The sequence below is a fragment of the Convolutriloba macropyga genome, chromosome 7 (assembly GCF_964194025.1).
Source record: "Convolutriloba macropyga chromosome 7, txConMacr16.3, whole genome shotgun sequence".
Classification (NCBI taxonomy): Eukaryota; Metazoa; Xenacoelomorpha; order Acoela; family Convolutidae; genus Convolutriloba; species Convolutriloba macropyga.
The window spans coordinates 20,156,274-20,174,469 of record NC_134474.1 but is presented as its reverse complement, the minus strand read 5'-3'; the positions used below and the strand labels follow the sequence as shown (position 1 = coordinate 20,174,469).

At 33.1% G+C, this 18,196-nt stretch overlaps 1 protein-coding gene across 2 annotated transcripts in view; it reads right to left on the bottom strand.

Annotated features, from left to right (window-relative positions):
• Positions 1–18,196, bottom strand: part of LOC142342684 (apoptosis-resistant E3 ubiquitin protein ligase 1-like) — a 330,839-nt gene that overhangs the window by 52,958 nt on the left and 259,685 nt on the right. Inside the window, exon 2 of one of the 2 annotated variants that reach the window (XM_075394172.1) lies at positions 4,694–4,907. In XM_075394172.1, coding sequence (XP_075250287.1) covers positions 4,694–4,898 — 205 coding nt within the window. In that variant the 5' untranslated portion in view covers positions 4,899–4,907. Of the gene's footprint in view, positions 1–4,693; positions 5,037–18,196 lie in introns of those variants that run through there. The other variant, XM_075394171.1, reaches the window with a different exon arrangement.

Below are 18,196 nucleotides of genomic sequence, written 5' to 3'. Positions count from 1 at the left end.
GACGAAAGTCACCGCCAGGGTACTGATGGGGGTAACAGTGGGGTGGGGGCAATAGTGGGGGGTCTTCAACCTCTAAAAACCTCTCTTCACACCTTAAGTATCGAAACAGTTTGAGCTGAAACAGAGCTGAAAGGCTCTAAGAGCACTTAATGCTCAATGGGCGCTACCAGCTTATCGAAAAGGACGAAAATTCAAATGCGTCAGACGAAAAATTGGTCGAGCGAAAAATCGCATAAAAAACCGACAGGACTAATATAATTGATATAAACTTGGTTTGAGAGGAATTAACAACTATGCATTATTGGCACATATCAATGACCTTTGGAACCATTAGTTGAAAAAAACATACCGACTAACGTCGGAAGAATTGCTCTCGAACGGCTAATGGGAGGGAGCTTAAATCAATAACAGCCAGCTTGAGTAGTGGGGAGGGGGTGTAGCCTGATTGGGACTAAGAATTCCACACGGGGGCTTCAAATATCCTTAATAGAGGTTAATATATACCACTATTAAGATTTAAAGCAAAAAGGCAATAATTTCCGAACACTTATCATTTGACTTTAAGTATTAAATTTCCAGCAATTGAGTGAGTTCAGCTGCTTGAAATTTTGAATGAGAGAGAACGTTAGATAACAGAAAACTCAGAAAAAGTCACTCGAAAAGTCAAAAAACAGTCAAACGAAAATTTTGCTTAAAAAGTCTCACACGCTTACAATAATTGCTTCTCTTCAAAAGTAATTAAACAGAAAGAACAGCAAAGATAAAAGTCAAATTGCTGCACGCGAAAAAATTTGTTTTCAAAAAAGTAAAATTTGTTTAAATGCCGATTTCTCATTCCACTTTAAAAATTATTTGACAAAAAATTAAGCTATGAACCAGCTCGCTTCCGCTCTCATTACTACTCCGGAGAGATTTAAATCGCCAATCTAATTTAATTTTTCATTTGCATGAAAAGTCGAATAAAGTGTAATTAGATCTTTAAAAAACAGCCCACCAAGATTTTTGGACCGCAAAGAGCGGCTATAATAGCTGGCTGAGACGATGAGGTCGGTTATTAAAAATATTACCAACCCCTATCCTTAACGGGTTATTGGAAAAAAGTGTTTTTGGCAGTGCAGAAGTTACACGTCTCCATAGACAAATGAACCAGATCGTTCGATATAGTAGGTTTTTTAAGTTCAGTGAGAGAAATGTACTCTGAGCTTGTTCATGATGGCGTGAACTGTATAATTTTAATTCTACAACAGTAATTTTCCAAGTGAATTGAATTCAGGTCAATTCAATTCACGTAAAGTCTTCCATTAACCTTAATCCCTCCAATTAAAACGAGAAAATATTTCGAACGCAGAGAGGTAATTTGTAAAAAAAAATTCACAAAGTGAACGGTGATACTATATTGGCTCCAACCTGCTTAAAATGAGTTTCTACATAATTCTTTCAACAGAATTTAGAGCTCAAATAATAGAAATTACAAGTCATTGATCACAGCTGATGCCTTAAGAGACTTCCAGCATGTTACAGACGTTTGAAACGTAGAAAAATCGTTTAAAAAATTCGTCCAGATTTAAAAACCATTCAAAACAAAAACTGCGAGTCGTAAAAAGCCGATGGAACCCAATGATTGTAACAACTGAGAATAAATGACATGAACAATATTTCGCCAGTGAAAAACGTGGTAGAATGGCATGCTTGTGTATATATAATTCAGCATAACAGACACCAAATGACATGGTAGCTTTCAGGGGCTGAAGCATTTTTACGGAAGCACGAAAAAAGGCAGGAACATTAAAAAATGTCCCGTTTGCGAATGATAGCAATCAACAGAATATAGAAAATTTATAGCTACCCTAATCAAATATTATTACTTTTCTCTGATTGGCTGATTGCTCAACAAATTCTCGATTTCAGTCGAAGGAGTAAAAATGTACTCTTGGCGGAAACTGAACTCACGTTCGGATGTGATTGAATCATATCAAGACCCACGGGCGCTGAGGCATGGTCGGATGCGGGGGAAAATATAATCTAGACTTAGATTATATATTTTAACAAGGCGGCTCGGTAATGTGCAATGGCACATAAGGTTCCGACCCCGCCCATCCACAATTTTGGCATAATTGTCTACCAAATGAGGAACAGAGAGAAAAACCCAAAAATTATTTTTTGCGGATCCCAAAAAAGCCCAAGTCTTTTTCAAAAAATTCTGTATGAACGAGAAGATAACCTCCAAAACAAATAACTCAGTGGAGTAAAAATTGATGCATTAGATTGCTGTAATATGTCAATATTAAGAAAGCGAGTCAAAACGAACAGCAAAATCAAACAACAACAACAACAAACATTAATTACATCAAAAAATTTATGTCCCTCTTAAAAACTAAATTTAATAACAAAGTCAACATACCGTCAGATAAACCTGAAACTAAACAAAAAAAACTTATAAATCACCAGAAAACATATGCGACCAGTCCATAAAAAGGTTTGGTAACAATTATACAAAAAAGAACAAAAACAGAAAAGTAAAAAAAATTAACTTATTTTTTTGAAACAATTAACTTCAAAGTAATAAATACCATTAGGAATAATTAATATTACCACAAATTTGCGATTACCACTGCTTCTATAGAAGGGCATTAGGACCTGACCTTATTCATTTTTTAGAGCGGCTAAAAAGAACAACAAAGAACAAACAAAATTTCAATTGAAACTTGCCAGAAAACGCTGTCAAAACCGTCAAGCCAAATTTTGGCACTCAAAATATATTTGATTGCGCCTTCTTCAAACAGCTATAATGTAGTACGTGGCCATTCATTAGTAAGACTAGGTAACAAGTAGACAAAAAAGCGAAGTGCTAAAGTATGTAATACTTTTAATTTTTTTCATAACAAAATCTTTGAAAAAAAGATTTTGGGACACCAATCCCTTTTATTCCCTTGACACCCATAATGTCATATTTGACCTGTAATCAACTAACGAGATTAGGTAACAAAAAGAAACATAAAAAGAACAAAATTGCGAAGTTAAAAAAGTTTTTTTTTAATTTTGGAAAACGATGGGTTTGAAAGTCATAAAAGCCATCAGCTATCTGCTAATATCAGAATATCGGTTTTTCTATTCTTCCATGAAAAGCCAATGAAAGCTATCACTATACAGGAAATTTCATACGACCGAAACGACAAAGTATAAATGACAGTTAAGACAAAATTAAAAAATTCAATTGATTTCTTCAAGAAAGAGGCGTCGAGGCCATTAAAACGATAATTTATATCTTTCAGGATTTTAATATGTTTAATTGTGTTTTAATTTGAATGCTAATAAGGTGACATGAGAACTGTCAATAATGTGATAATGTGACAAAATTAGAAAACGTGAAAAACTGGCAAATATCAAAACAAACAAAAATCTAAAATCTTGTAGTATCAAAGCCAGAAAACAATAATTTCAGGCTTAAAACTGCAACCGAGAATAAATGTTTACTCAGTAGAAAGAAGAAGCAGTCTTTTTTGCTGACACTAAGCTGGAAGTTCAACAAATTAAGAAAAAAATAGAGGAAAAGTTAATTAAGCCATTATTTATTGAAAAGTCAATTATTTTCAAAAAAGAAACGACCATAAACTTTCAATTAAAAAACTAAATGCATTAGCCTGGAGCTGATTAGCAAGCGAATTGGTTGGACCTATCACTCCTGAGCTTTGATTTGATATGTTCTGTTCTTTATTATTAAAAAAAGTCTTTTTTTAAAAAAAAAAAAGACCGACTGATTACAACCCGATTTTTTTTTGGATTGTAACAGTCCAAGAATGGCCCAAAACTACTCCTGTTAATACTTATTGTCCGTTAAGAACAATTGATTTTTCGAATGTTGTAGATATAGATAATTTCTGAGTTGAAACTCTTTGCATTTTCGATAATCAACGAGTAAAGTTAGCGAAAAACAGCAAAGTTTTAACTACAAGGTACTCTCTGCGGACTCTGAAGTAGAAATAGCCCCCCTCTGAGTCTACAAAGATTGTATTAGTGTTGTTTGGGGGTGTACTGTAGGCAAATTTAATCAAAGTGGACTAAAGTAGCTAAATTTTGAAATGTTTATCCAGATTTTTTGACCAAAAAATTAAATCAAAACAATCAAAAACGCTTGTTCGTCTTCAAAAATAAAATCAACGACACTATTCTTAAAAATTATAACAAATTTTAGCAAAATTGACGAAAATTTAGGCAAAAATTCCGGAAAATGTGAATAAAAACAACGTGAATTCACTCTTCTTTTCTCAGAAGTTTAAGCCTCGATAACTCCCTGTAGAAAACGAAAATTAAAAAAATCTTTTTAATTCCATATTCTACGCTGGACGAGCTTTCTAATGATACCAGTCTCAACTCTCTACGATGAATATATCGAGCGGCGAAAATTCACGGAACAAAAAAAAACCCAGTTGAGTATATAGTTCCTCCCCCCTCAAGAGGGTCGGAACAACAAGTCAAATTTTGATTATTTCAGCGCATATAATTACGATGCTTTAAATTTCTCAACCAATCAGATTCATTGAAAATTCTATATTTTGGTACGTCTAATTGTTGAGACATCACACAAACTCTCATTAGAAAAACTGCGCACAAGCAACATTTACTTTTAACTTTTGTTATGTTAGATTTCACCATTCTCACAAGTTGAAAATTTTTAAAAACTTATTGAACAAACCTGGACTACAATCGAAGAGGAAGATGCAGAAATGGATTGTGTAATATAGAAAAATAGAGCCCAAAGTAAAGAACAGAGTAGCTGCTGCAATAGTCACAACGACCACCTTTTTCATAAAATCTTGGAACTCTTGTCGGTTGAACAGGTTGCGCAGACCACGTTCGATATTTCTGGCAACTCGGTCCGGATGTATTGGCTGGCTCATTGTGATCTAAAATTGGGCATTCTAACTATAGTCGAGTAATACCATCCAAAACAGCTTCACAAGCTTTGAGAGGTCTATGTTTGTCATTTAGGTGTTTAACTACCAATGTATTACTCGCGAACAACACAACCGATACATTATAACGCCATTCAAAAGCTATTCAAAGACTATTCAAAAGCTATCTAAACGCTCTAGCTACTTGACTCCTGGCATTACATTTGACGATGTGTGCTATGAGCTGTTCACTTGATTGAAATTAAATTAGACTTCATGTAGGCGTATTAGATGCGCATGATGCCTAGAGGTAATTGGAAAAGATACAAGTGAGCAGTGAAAAATCAGTTTCACAAAATAAATTTTGAGATATTACAGTTATTAGATAAACTTGCCAATAAGTTAATTCATTGTGCATGTTGTGATTATCTTACGAGCTCGATTAATCGATCTTGATTTAATTCAATAAATTCACTGATAAAACTGAAAACTTACAAGTATAGAAAGAAATTGATGCTTATAACCAAGAAATCAACAGCATTGCTGACCAAAGTAGAGGCGAATTCTAGTGGTCCAATGTACACGTTCTCAATTATGGTCTTGAGGCAAACGATATCAGACAAGATGGTGTGCACCCAAACATGTATCGAATTCAAAAAATAGTTACAACTTTGCGGAAACATATGAAAAATATTGGCTACAACTGTTCATCAAACGATATATCGTTGAGACAAATGCGTCGTAAACAGCAAAATGCAAATTATTTGGCATTCAATAGGGGATAGAATAACTTCAATAGTACCAATGAGTTCTGATACATTTGGGTGACTTATTTCTTAGTTCTTTAATAGAAACGTTGAATATTTCTTTTGAAGAAAACATCAGTTTTGTTTGTGATTTTAATAATACGTTTTGTTTGTAAAGGGGGAAAATTGCCTTTTTCAAAAGTCACTCAAATCATACTGAAAACCCAAAATTTAATTTTTGTCAGATTTATTTTAATAATTTGTTTTCACTAGGGTTCGGTTTCATCAATATTACGTATTTATTATCCGTCATATCAATTATTCTGCAAAAAAAGTGGAGATATTGAAACAAACCCTGGCCCAGCTCAAATAGAAAAATTGAAAACAACAGAACAGTACTACAAAGAAAAGAACAGAACATACGATGATCTCAAGTTCTGGTACATGAATTGTAGAAGCCTAAAGAATAAACACAAAAAGTTATCAAACTTTTTGACAACTCACAACGAGCTGTCATTCCTAGCTGTTACCGAAACATGGATTAAAGAGAACAATACAATTCCAGATTCTTTTCTATGCAGTAGTCATCAATTTATTCACCAGCCGAGATCATCATCAACTGAATTAGAAAGAGGGGGAGGTGTAGGCATATGGGTACCCGAGCAGTTTTCAATCAAAATAAGAAATGACTTGAACACCATCAACCGGAGTTTTTTTGAATCACTATGGATAGAAGTAACTGAGCCTCTGAAAGAAAAACTGCTCATAAATGTCGCGTATTGTTCAAACGTAAACCTTTCAAAATTCTTTCTTGATGAAATGACATCAGAAATTTCAAATGTTTATTCCAGCACTGACAATCTAATCCTGTTAGGAGATTACAACATAAATATACTTAAAGAAATTGGGAAACAATTACAAAACAACTTCATTGCAGATAATGGGCTTCAGTACGTGAACACAAAAAAAGCAACATGGACAAATGGCGAAAAATTTTCTTTAATCGACCACTGCTTTATTTCTAAAAATCAAATATTCGAAACAGATATAATAGAGTCAATACTTGAAAATGATCATTTCACTATTGTATATCAATCATCTTTGAAATTAGAATGGAAGCAGCAAAAGACGGAATATTTAATGCGAGATAAAAGGAGATACACAAGAAGTAAGTTTAACCGTGATATTGCATTGTAAGACAGGTCACTAATGTACATAAACATTGGAGCAAATGAAATTTTTCATAAATTTATTGAAATTTTCCAATACGTATTAAATATTCACGCACCTTTGAAAAAAATAGAAGTGAAAACAAAAAAGAGCACAAAAAATGGCTGTCAAGAGAACTGCGTAGTCTCATTAATGAAAAGCATCGTGTATTCAATGAATGGAAAAAAGATCATAATCAAGAGCTCTTTAACAGTTACAAAGTACTTAGGAACAATCTTAATAGAAAATTACGTAAAGCATCTAACAATTATACAAAACAATTTTTCGAGAATCTTCCAACTTCAAAAGAACAATGGAAATTTATCAAGAACAAATTTAACTCAAATAAACAGACAGAAAAAATTCCAAAGCTGAAAGAGGGCCATAACGTAATATCGGATGAAAAAAGCATTGCTAACTGTTTGAATAATCGTTTTGCCCGTCTTGGACTTTTCAAGGGCGAAATAATTGCTCTTAAGTTGCCTTCTTTTAATTTTAAGGGAAATGAATTCAATTTCAGGCCGGCAACCAGAAGAGAACTATGCAAAGTTATAGACAAACTACCAACACAAAAATCAGCTGGACCAGGGTATATAACATCCTGGGCACTGAAAGATTGTAAGTTGTCCATTGGAACCCATTTACAGTTTGCTATTAATGAGTGTATAAACGCAAACACATTCCCTGAAATTTTAAAAGAAGCCTATGTCACTCCCATCCATAAGAAAGGCAACAGGCATAACCCTGAAAACTATCGACCAATTTCGGTCACTCCAACATTAGCAAAATATTTGAGAGACTTCTCTTGGAGCAAATATCGGAACATTTAGATATGAAAAAAAAATAATTACGAGAACTAGAAACTGAACCTTAGTTTTTTATTATTATTATGTTCAGTTATTCAAGGGAAAGATGTAGTATGTTTGATTTATAATATTACAACATGTAACTTTAACCTTGGGGTTATTCGAATTTACATGTTTGAGATTTAAAAAAAAATGTTTGTTGTTTATATACTAGAGCATTAAAGTATAGGTATCACTAGGCTTCAAAACTTTAAATTTCGGACCTCGCGTAATTAGGGACGGAACTCGACCCTAGTCAGACCTTTTTGTTCTGCCGATCGCGACAAGCCAAAATATTAATCGGAGAAAATATTGCTTCATTGATATTTTCGGAGTGCTATTGATTAATGGCCTGAATTACTGCTAATGATCGAAAAAGGGTTTCTTCGTTTTTTCGGAGATATCAAGATTTTTTTAAAAAGATCTGGGTTTTCATTATAAACTTTTCCATTATCATATATAGCCATAGAAAAGAGCAGCAATCAAAATGCTTTGTTAAACAGCCATCAGTTTATAGCAAAAATTGTTTGAAGGTATAAAACTTTTTATAGATCAGCAGTTTCAGAATGTATTTTAAAACGCATAGCTGGCAGATTGCCAAAAACAGCCAAGATAGCGTCATAAAACTGCCGTCTCAAAACAGAAATGAGAAGATTGGGGCCTTGAAATATTTTGAAAAGAGTTTGTAGACAAAATTTTTAAATTTTTGTGAGGTCCGAGCTTGAGCCTCAATAAGCAATTTAGATTTAAGTACTGTAAATCTGCCCCCAAAAACCTTTGACTAAATTAAGATATATTTATTTAACGTTTCTAATAAAAGTTTTGCTAATTTCTAGCAAAAATAATCTTAAGAGAGCGGGAAAAAATACACTTTGAGAGTGAGGTAAGACAACTGTGACCAAACATTTATTCACTTGCATGAATACTCGTTCCAATAAGAGTGAAAAAATGACGTCAGGCAGTCAAAAAAATGCACTAATGAGCAAACGCTGACTTGAAGTGGGCGTGACGTCATAGGGTCATAACAAAAATTTTGGCGAAATAAACAGCAGTCTTCCAACTTCAAAAGAATAATGGAAATTTATCAAGAACAAATTTAACTCAAATAAACAGACAGAAAAAATTCCAAAGCTGAAAGAGGGCCATAACGTAATATCGGATGAAAAAAGCATTGCTAACTGTTTGAATAATCGTTTTGCCCGTCTTGGACTTTTCAAGGGCGAAATAATTGCTCCTAAGTTGCCTTCTTTTAATTTTAAGGGAAATGAATTCAATTTCAGGCCGGCAACCAGAAGAGAACTATGCAAAGTTATAGACAAACTACCAACACAAAAATCAGCTGGACCAGGGTATATAACATCCTGGGCACTGAAAGATTGTAAGTTGCCCATTGGAACCCATTTACAGTTTGCTATTAATGAGTGTATAAACGCAAACACATTCCCTGAAATTTTAAAAGAAGCCTATGTCACTCCCATCCATAAGAAAGGCAACAGGCATAACCCTGAAAACTATCGACCAATTTCGGTCACTCCAACATTAGCAAAATCTTTGAGAGACTTCTCTTGGAGCAAATATCGGAACATTTAGATATGAAAAAAAAATAATTAACAAAAATCAATTTGGTTTCCAAAAACAAAAGTCGTGTCTTAATACAATAATTGCACTGACAGAGAAAATAAATCATTATGTTAAAGAAAAAGATATAGTCATAACAATCTTTTTGGATAGCGGAAACTTAACATTTTCATTCAAATCCTTGGACATAAAAAATTGAAAAATATGGTTTGGGAGAAAACGCAAGAGTCTTATTGAATTCGTTTCTAAATAACAGGAAACAATGTGTCAGAAACGGAATAGTTGAATCCGACTGGACAATTATTAATCATTGCGTTCCACAAGGTACTGTACAAGGACCACTAGTATTCATACTTTATTTAAATGATTTCGGCGAGGAAATAGGGAAACGTTCGAATGTTTTACAATTTGCAGATGACATAGCAATTTTATGTCATGAAAAAAATGAACAGTGTTTAAAATCAAAGGCTAAAAATATGGAAACTGAACAATTTATGAAACAAAACAAGTTAACTCTAAAAGAAGGGAAAACAGAAATAATGGTTTTCAGAAATGAAAAGTTACCAACTGTCAATTGCGTTGAATTTAAAAGTCATTCATTGAAACCAATAGATGAATGCAGATACCTAGGTGTTATTCTTGACAAAGAGTTGACGTACCAAAAACGACTTAATAATGTGATCAGTAAAATGGTTTTAGCTATCAGATCAATTTATTTGGTAGGCAATCACTTAGATCACTTGTTTTATCGCATTTAGAATTTAGTGCAAAATTTTTTCAAAGTTTGCCGTCCTACTCAATTGACAGAATAAACAAACAAACTAGATGGGGCATAAAAGTTTGCTTTTTTCGAACCAAATATGACAGTGCTCATAAACTACTTCTTGAAAATAAAATACTTCCCGCAGAAATTCAAATAGCAAAAACTTCATTAAATAGACTTTTCGATATTGTCCAACAAGCAAACAAGACCAAAGAAAATTCAGAATAATCGGAGACGTTGAAATTAAAGTTGATAATCGTACAAATGATTTTTCTCTCACAAAAAAATGTAAATCAAAATGGAGTCAAAATTCAATTATAAGAAACTTTGTTCGGAAATGGAATAAACTTCCAAGAGCTCCAAGAAAGGAAAAATCAAAGAAAAAATTTTAAAAAGTATTAAGGGAAGAGATGCAAAAAAGACACGAACGAGTTCCAATGGACAAAAAAATTGAAGGCTTTAAAAAATTATTTTTTTAAAAATAATTCACGAGAACTAGAAACTGAACCTTAGTTTTTTATTATTATTATGTTCAGTTATTCAAGGGAAAGATGTAGTATGTTTGATTTATAATATTACAACATGTAACTTTAACCTTGGGGTTATTCGAATTTACATGTTTGAGATTTAAAAAAAAATGTTTGTTGTTTATATACTAGAGCATTAAAGTATAGGTATCACTAGGCTTCAAAACTTTAAATTTCGGACCTCGCGTAATTAGGGACGGAACTCGACCCTAGTCAGACCTTTTTGTTCTGCCGATCGCGACAAGCCAAAATATTAATCGGAGAAAATATTGCTTCATTGATATTTTCGGAGTGCTATTGATTAATGGCCTGAATTACTGCTAATGATCGAAAAAGGGTTTCTTCGTTTTTTCGGAGATATCAAGATTTTTTTAAAAAGATCTGGGTTTTCATTATAAACTTTTCCATTATCATATATAGCCATAGAAAAGAGCAGCAATCAAAATGCTTTGTTAAACAGCCATCAGTTTATAGCAAAAATTGTTTGAAGGTATAAAACTTTTTATAGATCAGCAGTTTCAGAATGTATTTTAAAACGCATAGCTGGCAGATTGCCAAAAACAGCCAAGATAGCGTCATAAAACTGCCGTCTCAAAACAGAAATGAGAAGATTGGGGCCTTGAAATATTTTGAAAAGTGTTTGTAGACAAAATTTTTAAATTTTTGTGAGGTCCGAGCTTGAGCCTCAATAAGCAATTTAGATTTAAGTACTGTAAATCTGCCCCCAAAAACCTTTGACTAAATTAAGATATATTTATTTAACGTTTCTAATAAAAGTTTTGCTAATTTCTAGCAAAAATAATCTTAAGAGAGCGGGAAAAAATACACTTTGAGAGTGAGGTAAGACAACTGTGACCAAACATTTATTCACTTGCATGAATACTCGTTCCAATAAGAGTGAAAAAATGACGTCAGGCAGTCAAAAAAATGCACTAATGAGCAAACGCTGACTTGAAGTGGGCGTGACGTCATAGGGTCATAACAAAAATTTTGGCGAAATAAACAGCAGTCTTCCAACTTCAAAAGAATAATGGAAATTTATCAAGAACAAATTTAACTCAAATAAACAGACAGAAAAAATTCCAAAACTGAAAGAGGGCCATAACGTAATATCGGATGAAAAAAGCATTGCTAACTGTTTGAATAATCGTTTTGCCCGTCTTGGACTTTTCAAGGGCGAAATAATTGCTCCTAAGTTGCCTTCTTTTAATTTTAAGGGAAATGAATTCAATTTCAGGCCGGCAACCAGAAGAGAACTATGCAAAGTTATAGACAAACTACCAACACAAAAATCAGCTGGACCAGGGTATATAACATCCTGGGCACTGAAAGATTGTAAGTTGCCCATTGGAACCCATTTACAGTTTGCTATTAATGAGTGTATAAACGCAAACACATTCCCTGAAATTTTAAAAGAAGCCTATGTCACTCCCATCTATAAGAAAGGCAACAGGCATAACCCTGAAAACTATCGACCAATTTCAACTATCGACAAAAATCAATTTGGTTTCCAAAAACAAAAGTCGTGTCTTAATACAATAATTGCACTGACAGAGAAAATAAATCATTATGTTAAAGAAAAAGATATAGTCTTAACAATCTTTTTGGATAGCGAAAACTTAACATTTTCATTCAAATCCTTGGACATTTTCATTCAAAAAATTGAAAAATATGGTTTGGGAGAAAACGCAAGAGTCTTATTGAATTCGTTTCTAAATAACAGGAAACAATGTGTCAGAAACGGAATAGTTGAATCCGACTGGACAATTATTAATCATTGCGTTCCACAAGGTACTGTACAAGGACCACTAGTATTCATACTTTATTTAAATGACTTCGGTGAGGAAATAGGGAAAAGTTCGAATGTCTTAAAATTTGCAGATGACATAGCAATTTTATGTCATGAAAAAAATGAACAGTGTTTAAAATCAAAGGCTAAAAAGATGGAAACTGAACAATTTATGAAACAAAACAAGTTAACTCTAAAAGAAGGGAAAACAGAAATAATGGTTTTAAGAAATGAAAAGTTACCAACTGTCAATTGCGTTGAATTTAAAAGTCATTCATTGAAACCAATAGATGAATGCAGATACCTAGGTGTTATTCTTGACAAAGAGTTGACGTACCAAAAACGACTTAATAATGTGATCAGTAAAATGGTTTTAGCTATCAGATCAATTTATTTGGTAGGCAATCAAATACCTTTAAAGGCTCGAATAAATCTCTTTAGATCACTTGTTTTATGGCATTTAGAATTTAGTGCAAAATTTTTTCAAAGTTTGCCGTCCTACTCAATTGACAGAATAAACAAACAAACTAGATGGGGCATAAAAGTTTGCTTTTTTCGAACAAAATATGACAGTGCTCATAAACTACTTCTTGAAAATAAAATACTTCCCCCAGAAATTCAAATAGCAAAAACTTCACTAAATAGACTTTTCGATATTGTCCAACAAGCAAACAAGACCAAAGAAAATTCAGAATAATCGGAGACGTTGAAATTAAAGTTGATAATCGTACAAATGATTTTTCTCTCACAAAAAAATGTAAATCAAAATGGAGTCAAAATTCAATTATAAGAAACTTTGTTCGGAAATGGAATAAACTTCCAAGAGCTCCAAGAAAGGAAAAATCAAAGAAAAAATTTTAAAAAGTATTAAGGGAAGAGAGGCAAAAAAGACACGAACGAGTTCCAATGGACAAAAAAATTGAAGGCTTTAAAAAATTATTTTTTTAAAATAATTCACGAGAACTAGAAACTGAACCTTAGTTTTTAATTATTATTATGTTTAGTTATTCAAGGGAAAGATGTAGTATGTTTGATTTATAATATTACAACATGTAACTTTAACCTTGGGGTTATTCGAATTTACATGTTTGAGATTTAAAAAAAATGTTTGTTGTTTATATACTAGAGCATTAAAGTATAGGTATCACTAGGCTTCAAAAATTTAAATTTCGGACCTCGCGTAATTAGGGACGGAACTCGATCCTAGTCAGACCTTTTTGTTCTGCCGATCGCGACAAGCCAAAATATTAATCGGAGAAAATATTGCTTCATTGATATTTTCGGAGTGCTATTGATTAATGGCCTGAATTACTGCTAATGATGGAAAAGGGTTTCTTCGTTTTTTCGGAGATATCAAGATTTTTTTAAAAAAGATCTGGGTTTTCATTATAAACTTTTCCATTATCATATATAGCCATAGAAAAGAGCAGCAATCAAAATGCTTTGTTAAACAACCATCAGTTTATAGCAAAAATTGTTTGAAGGTATAAAACTTTTTATAGATCAGCAGTTTCAGAATGTATTTTAAAACGCATAGCTGGCAGATTGCCAAAAACAGCCAAGATAGCGTCATAAAACTGCCGTCTCAAAACAGAAATGAGAAGATTGGGGCCTTGAAATATTTTGAAAAGAGTTTGTAGACAAAATGTTGAAATTTTTGTGAGGTCCGAGCTTGAGCCTCAATAAGCAATTTAGATTTAAGTACTGTAAATCTGCCCCCAAAAACCTTTGACTAAATTAAGATATATTTATTTAACGTTTCTAATAAAAGTTTTGCTAATTTCTAGCAAAAATAATCTTGAGAGAGCGGGAAAAAATACACTTTGAGAGTGAGGTAAGACAACTGTGACCAAACATTTATTCACTTGCATGAATACTCGTTCCAATAAGAGTGAAAAAATGACGTCAGGCAGTCAAAAAAATGCACTAATAAATGAGCAAACGCTGATTTGAAGTGGGCGTGACGTCATAGGGTCATAACAAAAATTTTGGCGAAATAAACAGCAGGACAAGTCCTGACCTGCAATTCAAAGAATTATGATCGACTAGATGAAAAAGCTAGAACTAGAAGGGGATCGCAAAATCGTTCAGATCAAAAACAATCTGATCAAAAAAATTGCAAAAAAAAGAGTACAACCAAAGTCAAATTGCCGCATGTGAAAAAAAAACAAGCAAGAAAGCAAATTTTTGTCCGAGCACCGCTTTCTTACTCAAATAGAAAAATAGAATGAAAAAATTCACGCCGCAAATCCGCTCATTTATTCACTCAACTTACTGCTTTGGCGTTACCAAAATCAATACTCAATTCAGATTAACAATTTCGAGCATTTTCAATGACTAAACAAAAATAGACCTGGAGATAACTAGAAGTGAAATTGGTGAACTATTTAGAAAAAAATCCGATCCAAAATCCGAAAAAATTAAATTTCCGCATGTGAGCAAAAACCACAGAAAACGATTTTTTCCATTTGAACGCCGTTTTCTCAATTTATTTTTTAAGTTCTAGCCCGCTCGATTTTTCGCTACACTTACTGATTCGGCATGACCAAAATCATTAATCAAATATGAAGTCAACTATTTCAATTGTAAAAAAAACCTAGTGCATAACAATAGTTGCTCCACTCAGCTATGGCGTTTATTAATTAGAAACGTTTAAAACGCAGTAAACTTCTACAGTATTATTTTCCGATAAACTCTCTAGCAATAACGTTCAAAAATTCTCTGGATTAAAGAGTTACGTTTTTGCAGTTAATCAACAGTGCCCCCCCCCCCAGAACTCGATTGTCTGAGAGGGTATAACTTTTTAATCATTTTATTATCTTCAGCCTCGATATATATATATATATATATATATATATATATATATATATATGTATGTATATATATATATATATATATATATAGGCAGTTGAAATTATGGTCAATATGCAGTTTCAAGAGCTGCTACTAAAATGCTTCATAAAACGAACCACTCGTATAGGCTATACGTGTTTGAGGAAAACAATACACCTATGTAGTTTTCACTAGCAAAAATTCAAGTTAAAATAAGACGGTCCAAAGTTTTGTTGGTAAAGCTGCACACAATTAGAAGCCGTATTCTACGGAGTAAAAAATTTTCAAAATATTTTAACCTTGATCTTTGGGATTTATTTCACAGCAAGCAGTACATACTTAATTGTGAGCCACTATTTGCAGATGCATTAACAGGCCTATGCTAGAGAGAAAAAGGATTGGTCATAAAACAGCAGAATTTGTTTTTGTTTGCAGCGTAGTGCTCTGCCAGCGGACAGCAGAAGTAAACAATCTCAGTCACTGGCTTTAGCTTTTCACAAGCTAGTTTAATCAATTTCTGTAGTCATCAATCGTGGATCAGCTACAATGCTGCCCGAACGAGCATCTTAAAAACAACAGATGAAAACTAGACTTTTTTTTCTGCCAGATGCAATGGACAATCAATCAAAGGCGTGCTCAAGTGCTACCCATAAATTCAAAACCCGGTTGAGCGGATTCGCTGGCTCAAATGATGACCCGATTATGTGGGTCCATCTGAACCTATGTTGCTCTGTGAATCAACTCAACCGTTTCGTGAGATAGACTGCTGCTGAGCCATTCAATGAACTGATTTAGTTATCATCAATAACTCAGTAATTTTTCAAATGTAATTCAATTTTCGGGAGAGAACATTCTAGTTAATTGGAAATTTTTTTTCAGATTCAATTAAAATAAACTGTCTATCATGAAAATGGAAAAATAAACGAACACAAGCAGCAAGGTATAACAAAAAGATGTGTCGATGGATAAATTGAAATCTCATGATAATAAATTGAAAAATTTAAGTTTTGCAATAATTCGTGCAACAAATTGTCACAACTTCGAGTCAACAAAAATTGTAATAATGCTAGACATACTTTTGTAATGGCTGGGCACCAGCATGTAGAGAAAGGAATCAATTCAGAAAAAGAGTGCCGAAAGATGAAGTTAACTTTTCAACTTCATTAACTCTTTTAATTTAACTCCTTAACTTCTTTGAACGTTTCCTGCTATCAGTTCCTTATAATTAATCCAAGCAGCAAGTTGAACCGGAAAATGACTAACGTCCCGTCATTTATTTAGCACCTCTTAGATAGAAAAAGCGTGAAAATTGGACGAGAAAAAATTTTGACTTTGATTCAGAGAGCATTAAATTGCGTCTACCACTGTTTTCCTACGTATAGAGCAAATACAAGGAGGCTGGTTAATGCGCTTTTGCACAATGTTCTCATCCAGCTGATCCACATTTTTCACATACTTGAATAACAAAAATGGATGAGAAAGAACGTTTCAAAGAAACCCATTGTCTTAAAATAATTGTATGAAGAAAATAGTTTTAAACTCAAACCACCAAATGAAAAAGGCCTCAATAACAGCCAAAACACATTTTCAAGTCAAAAGAGCATTTGAAGAAACGTAAACAAAACAAATTAATTTGTACTTCACAAGAAAGCAAACGGGACCTGTCCTCAATTAGAGACGGTAACAAGTCGAAACAAGAAAAATTAAGAGGGGACAAGTTCAAAAACTATTGAAATTTTTTGAACCAAAAAATACAAAAGTAGTAACAACAACAGAATCTCAACTAAAAAAAGAAGTAAATAGACTTATAAGCAACTCCATAGGAAACAAATGGGTCCTGTCTTTAGCGAGACTAAGTTATGCAATCATTTTTTTGAATTGTTACCGAGTCTCTTTAAGGAGAGGCCTCATATATTTTTAGTAATATACTGGTCGATTTGTTTAGTTTAGGTCTTATCTAGTGCCATTTTGATTTGTTATTGTATTTTTTAAAATGTAGACATCGATTTTTGAGTGTATTTAATGTTTGTTTTATCTGACTTATGGTTTTGTCTATTCCCGTAGTTTCCTTTTTGGCTGGCTTCATCAAACCCCTAATGCGGCATTACTTTATTCATTTAGTGGTATGTTGAACAAACTTTTTGAAGGTTTTCTATCTCTTCCTCATTTGCTAGACCATTAAGTCAAAAATGCGGATGAGCGGGTCGGAACATGTTCGAACGCACATTACCGAGCCTTCTTGTTAGGTTTAGTTTTCAAAATAAAAATATAAAATCTTAACCATATCGTTCTGCGATCTAAAGTGATACAAAACAATGTTTGTTCATTTTTATCAGCAACTTGTGCTTCCTTGTTTACTTTTCAAAATCGAGAAAAGTCCTCAAAACTATAATTTAAAAAAGGCCTTGCAAAAAAGGCGAGGAAAAATTAAGGCAACATTTTTCCGTTTAACTTCAAATATTATTGTTTGCTTATCTAAACATGCAATCAGAGGCCATCTGGGACATTTTCTCTCGCAAAAAAAGTGTTTTCAAGAGTGCATCAGATCAGCGCTATACACCAAGTTTTTGAGACAAAGCAAAACTAATTCAAGCAGAAATCGTCCATTTTCAGTGCCCAAAAATTCAGATTTCAACCGCAGCATACCAACTGAAAACTCTCCCCGTCAGCTATATTACCTTTTTTCATTTCTGCGTAAAAAAAACGCATTTGTAATAAATTTCCTTCAATCAAAAATTTGAGACCACTTTACAACGTTTAAAAAAGAAGCAAAAATGTTCAATCGTAAGTGAACTCGACGTTATAGAGCAGTTAATATAGTGATAACTCAGCTTCTCCTCAATAGAAATAACAAAATGCGGTAATAACGACACAATGCGGCAGTCCATTAATCTGAGGATCCTAATATTCACAGGGCGTTTGTTCGGTCAATTTTGAATAATTCTGATTGGTATTAAACTGCTATCACTTATGATGAACTGCAAAAGGTATCACTTGTCCTACTGCTATCATTGG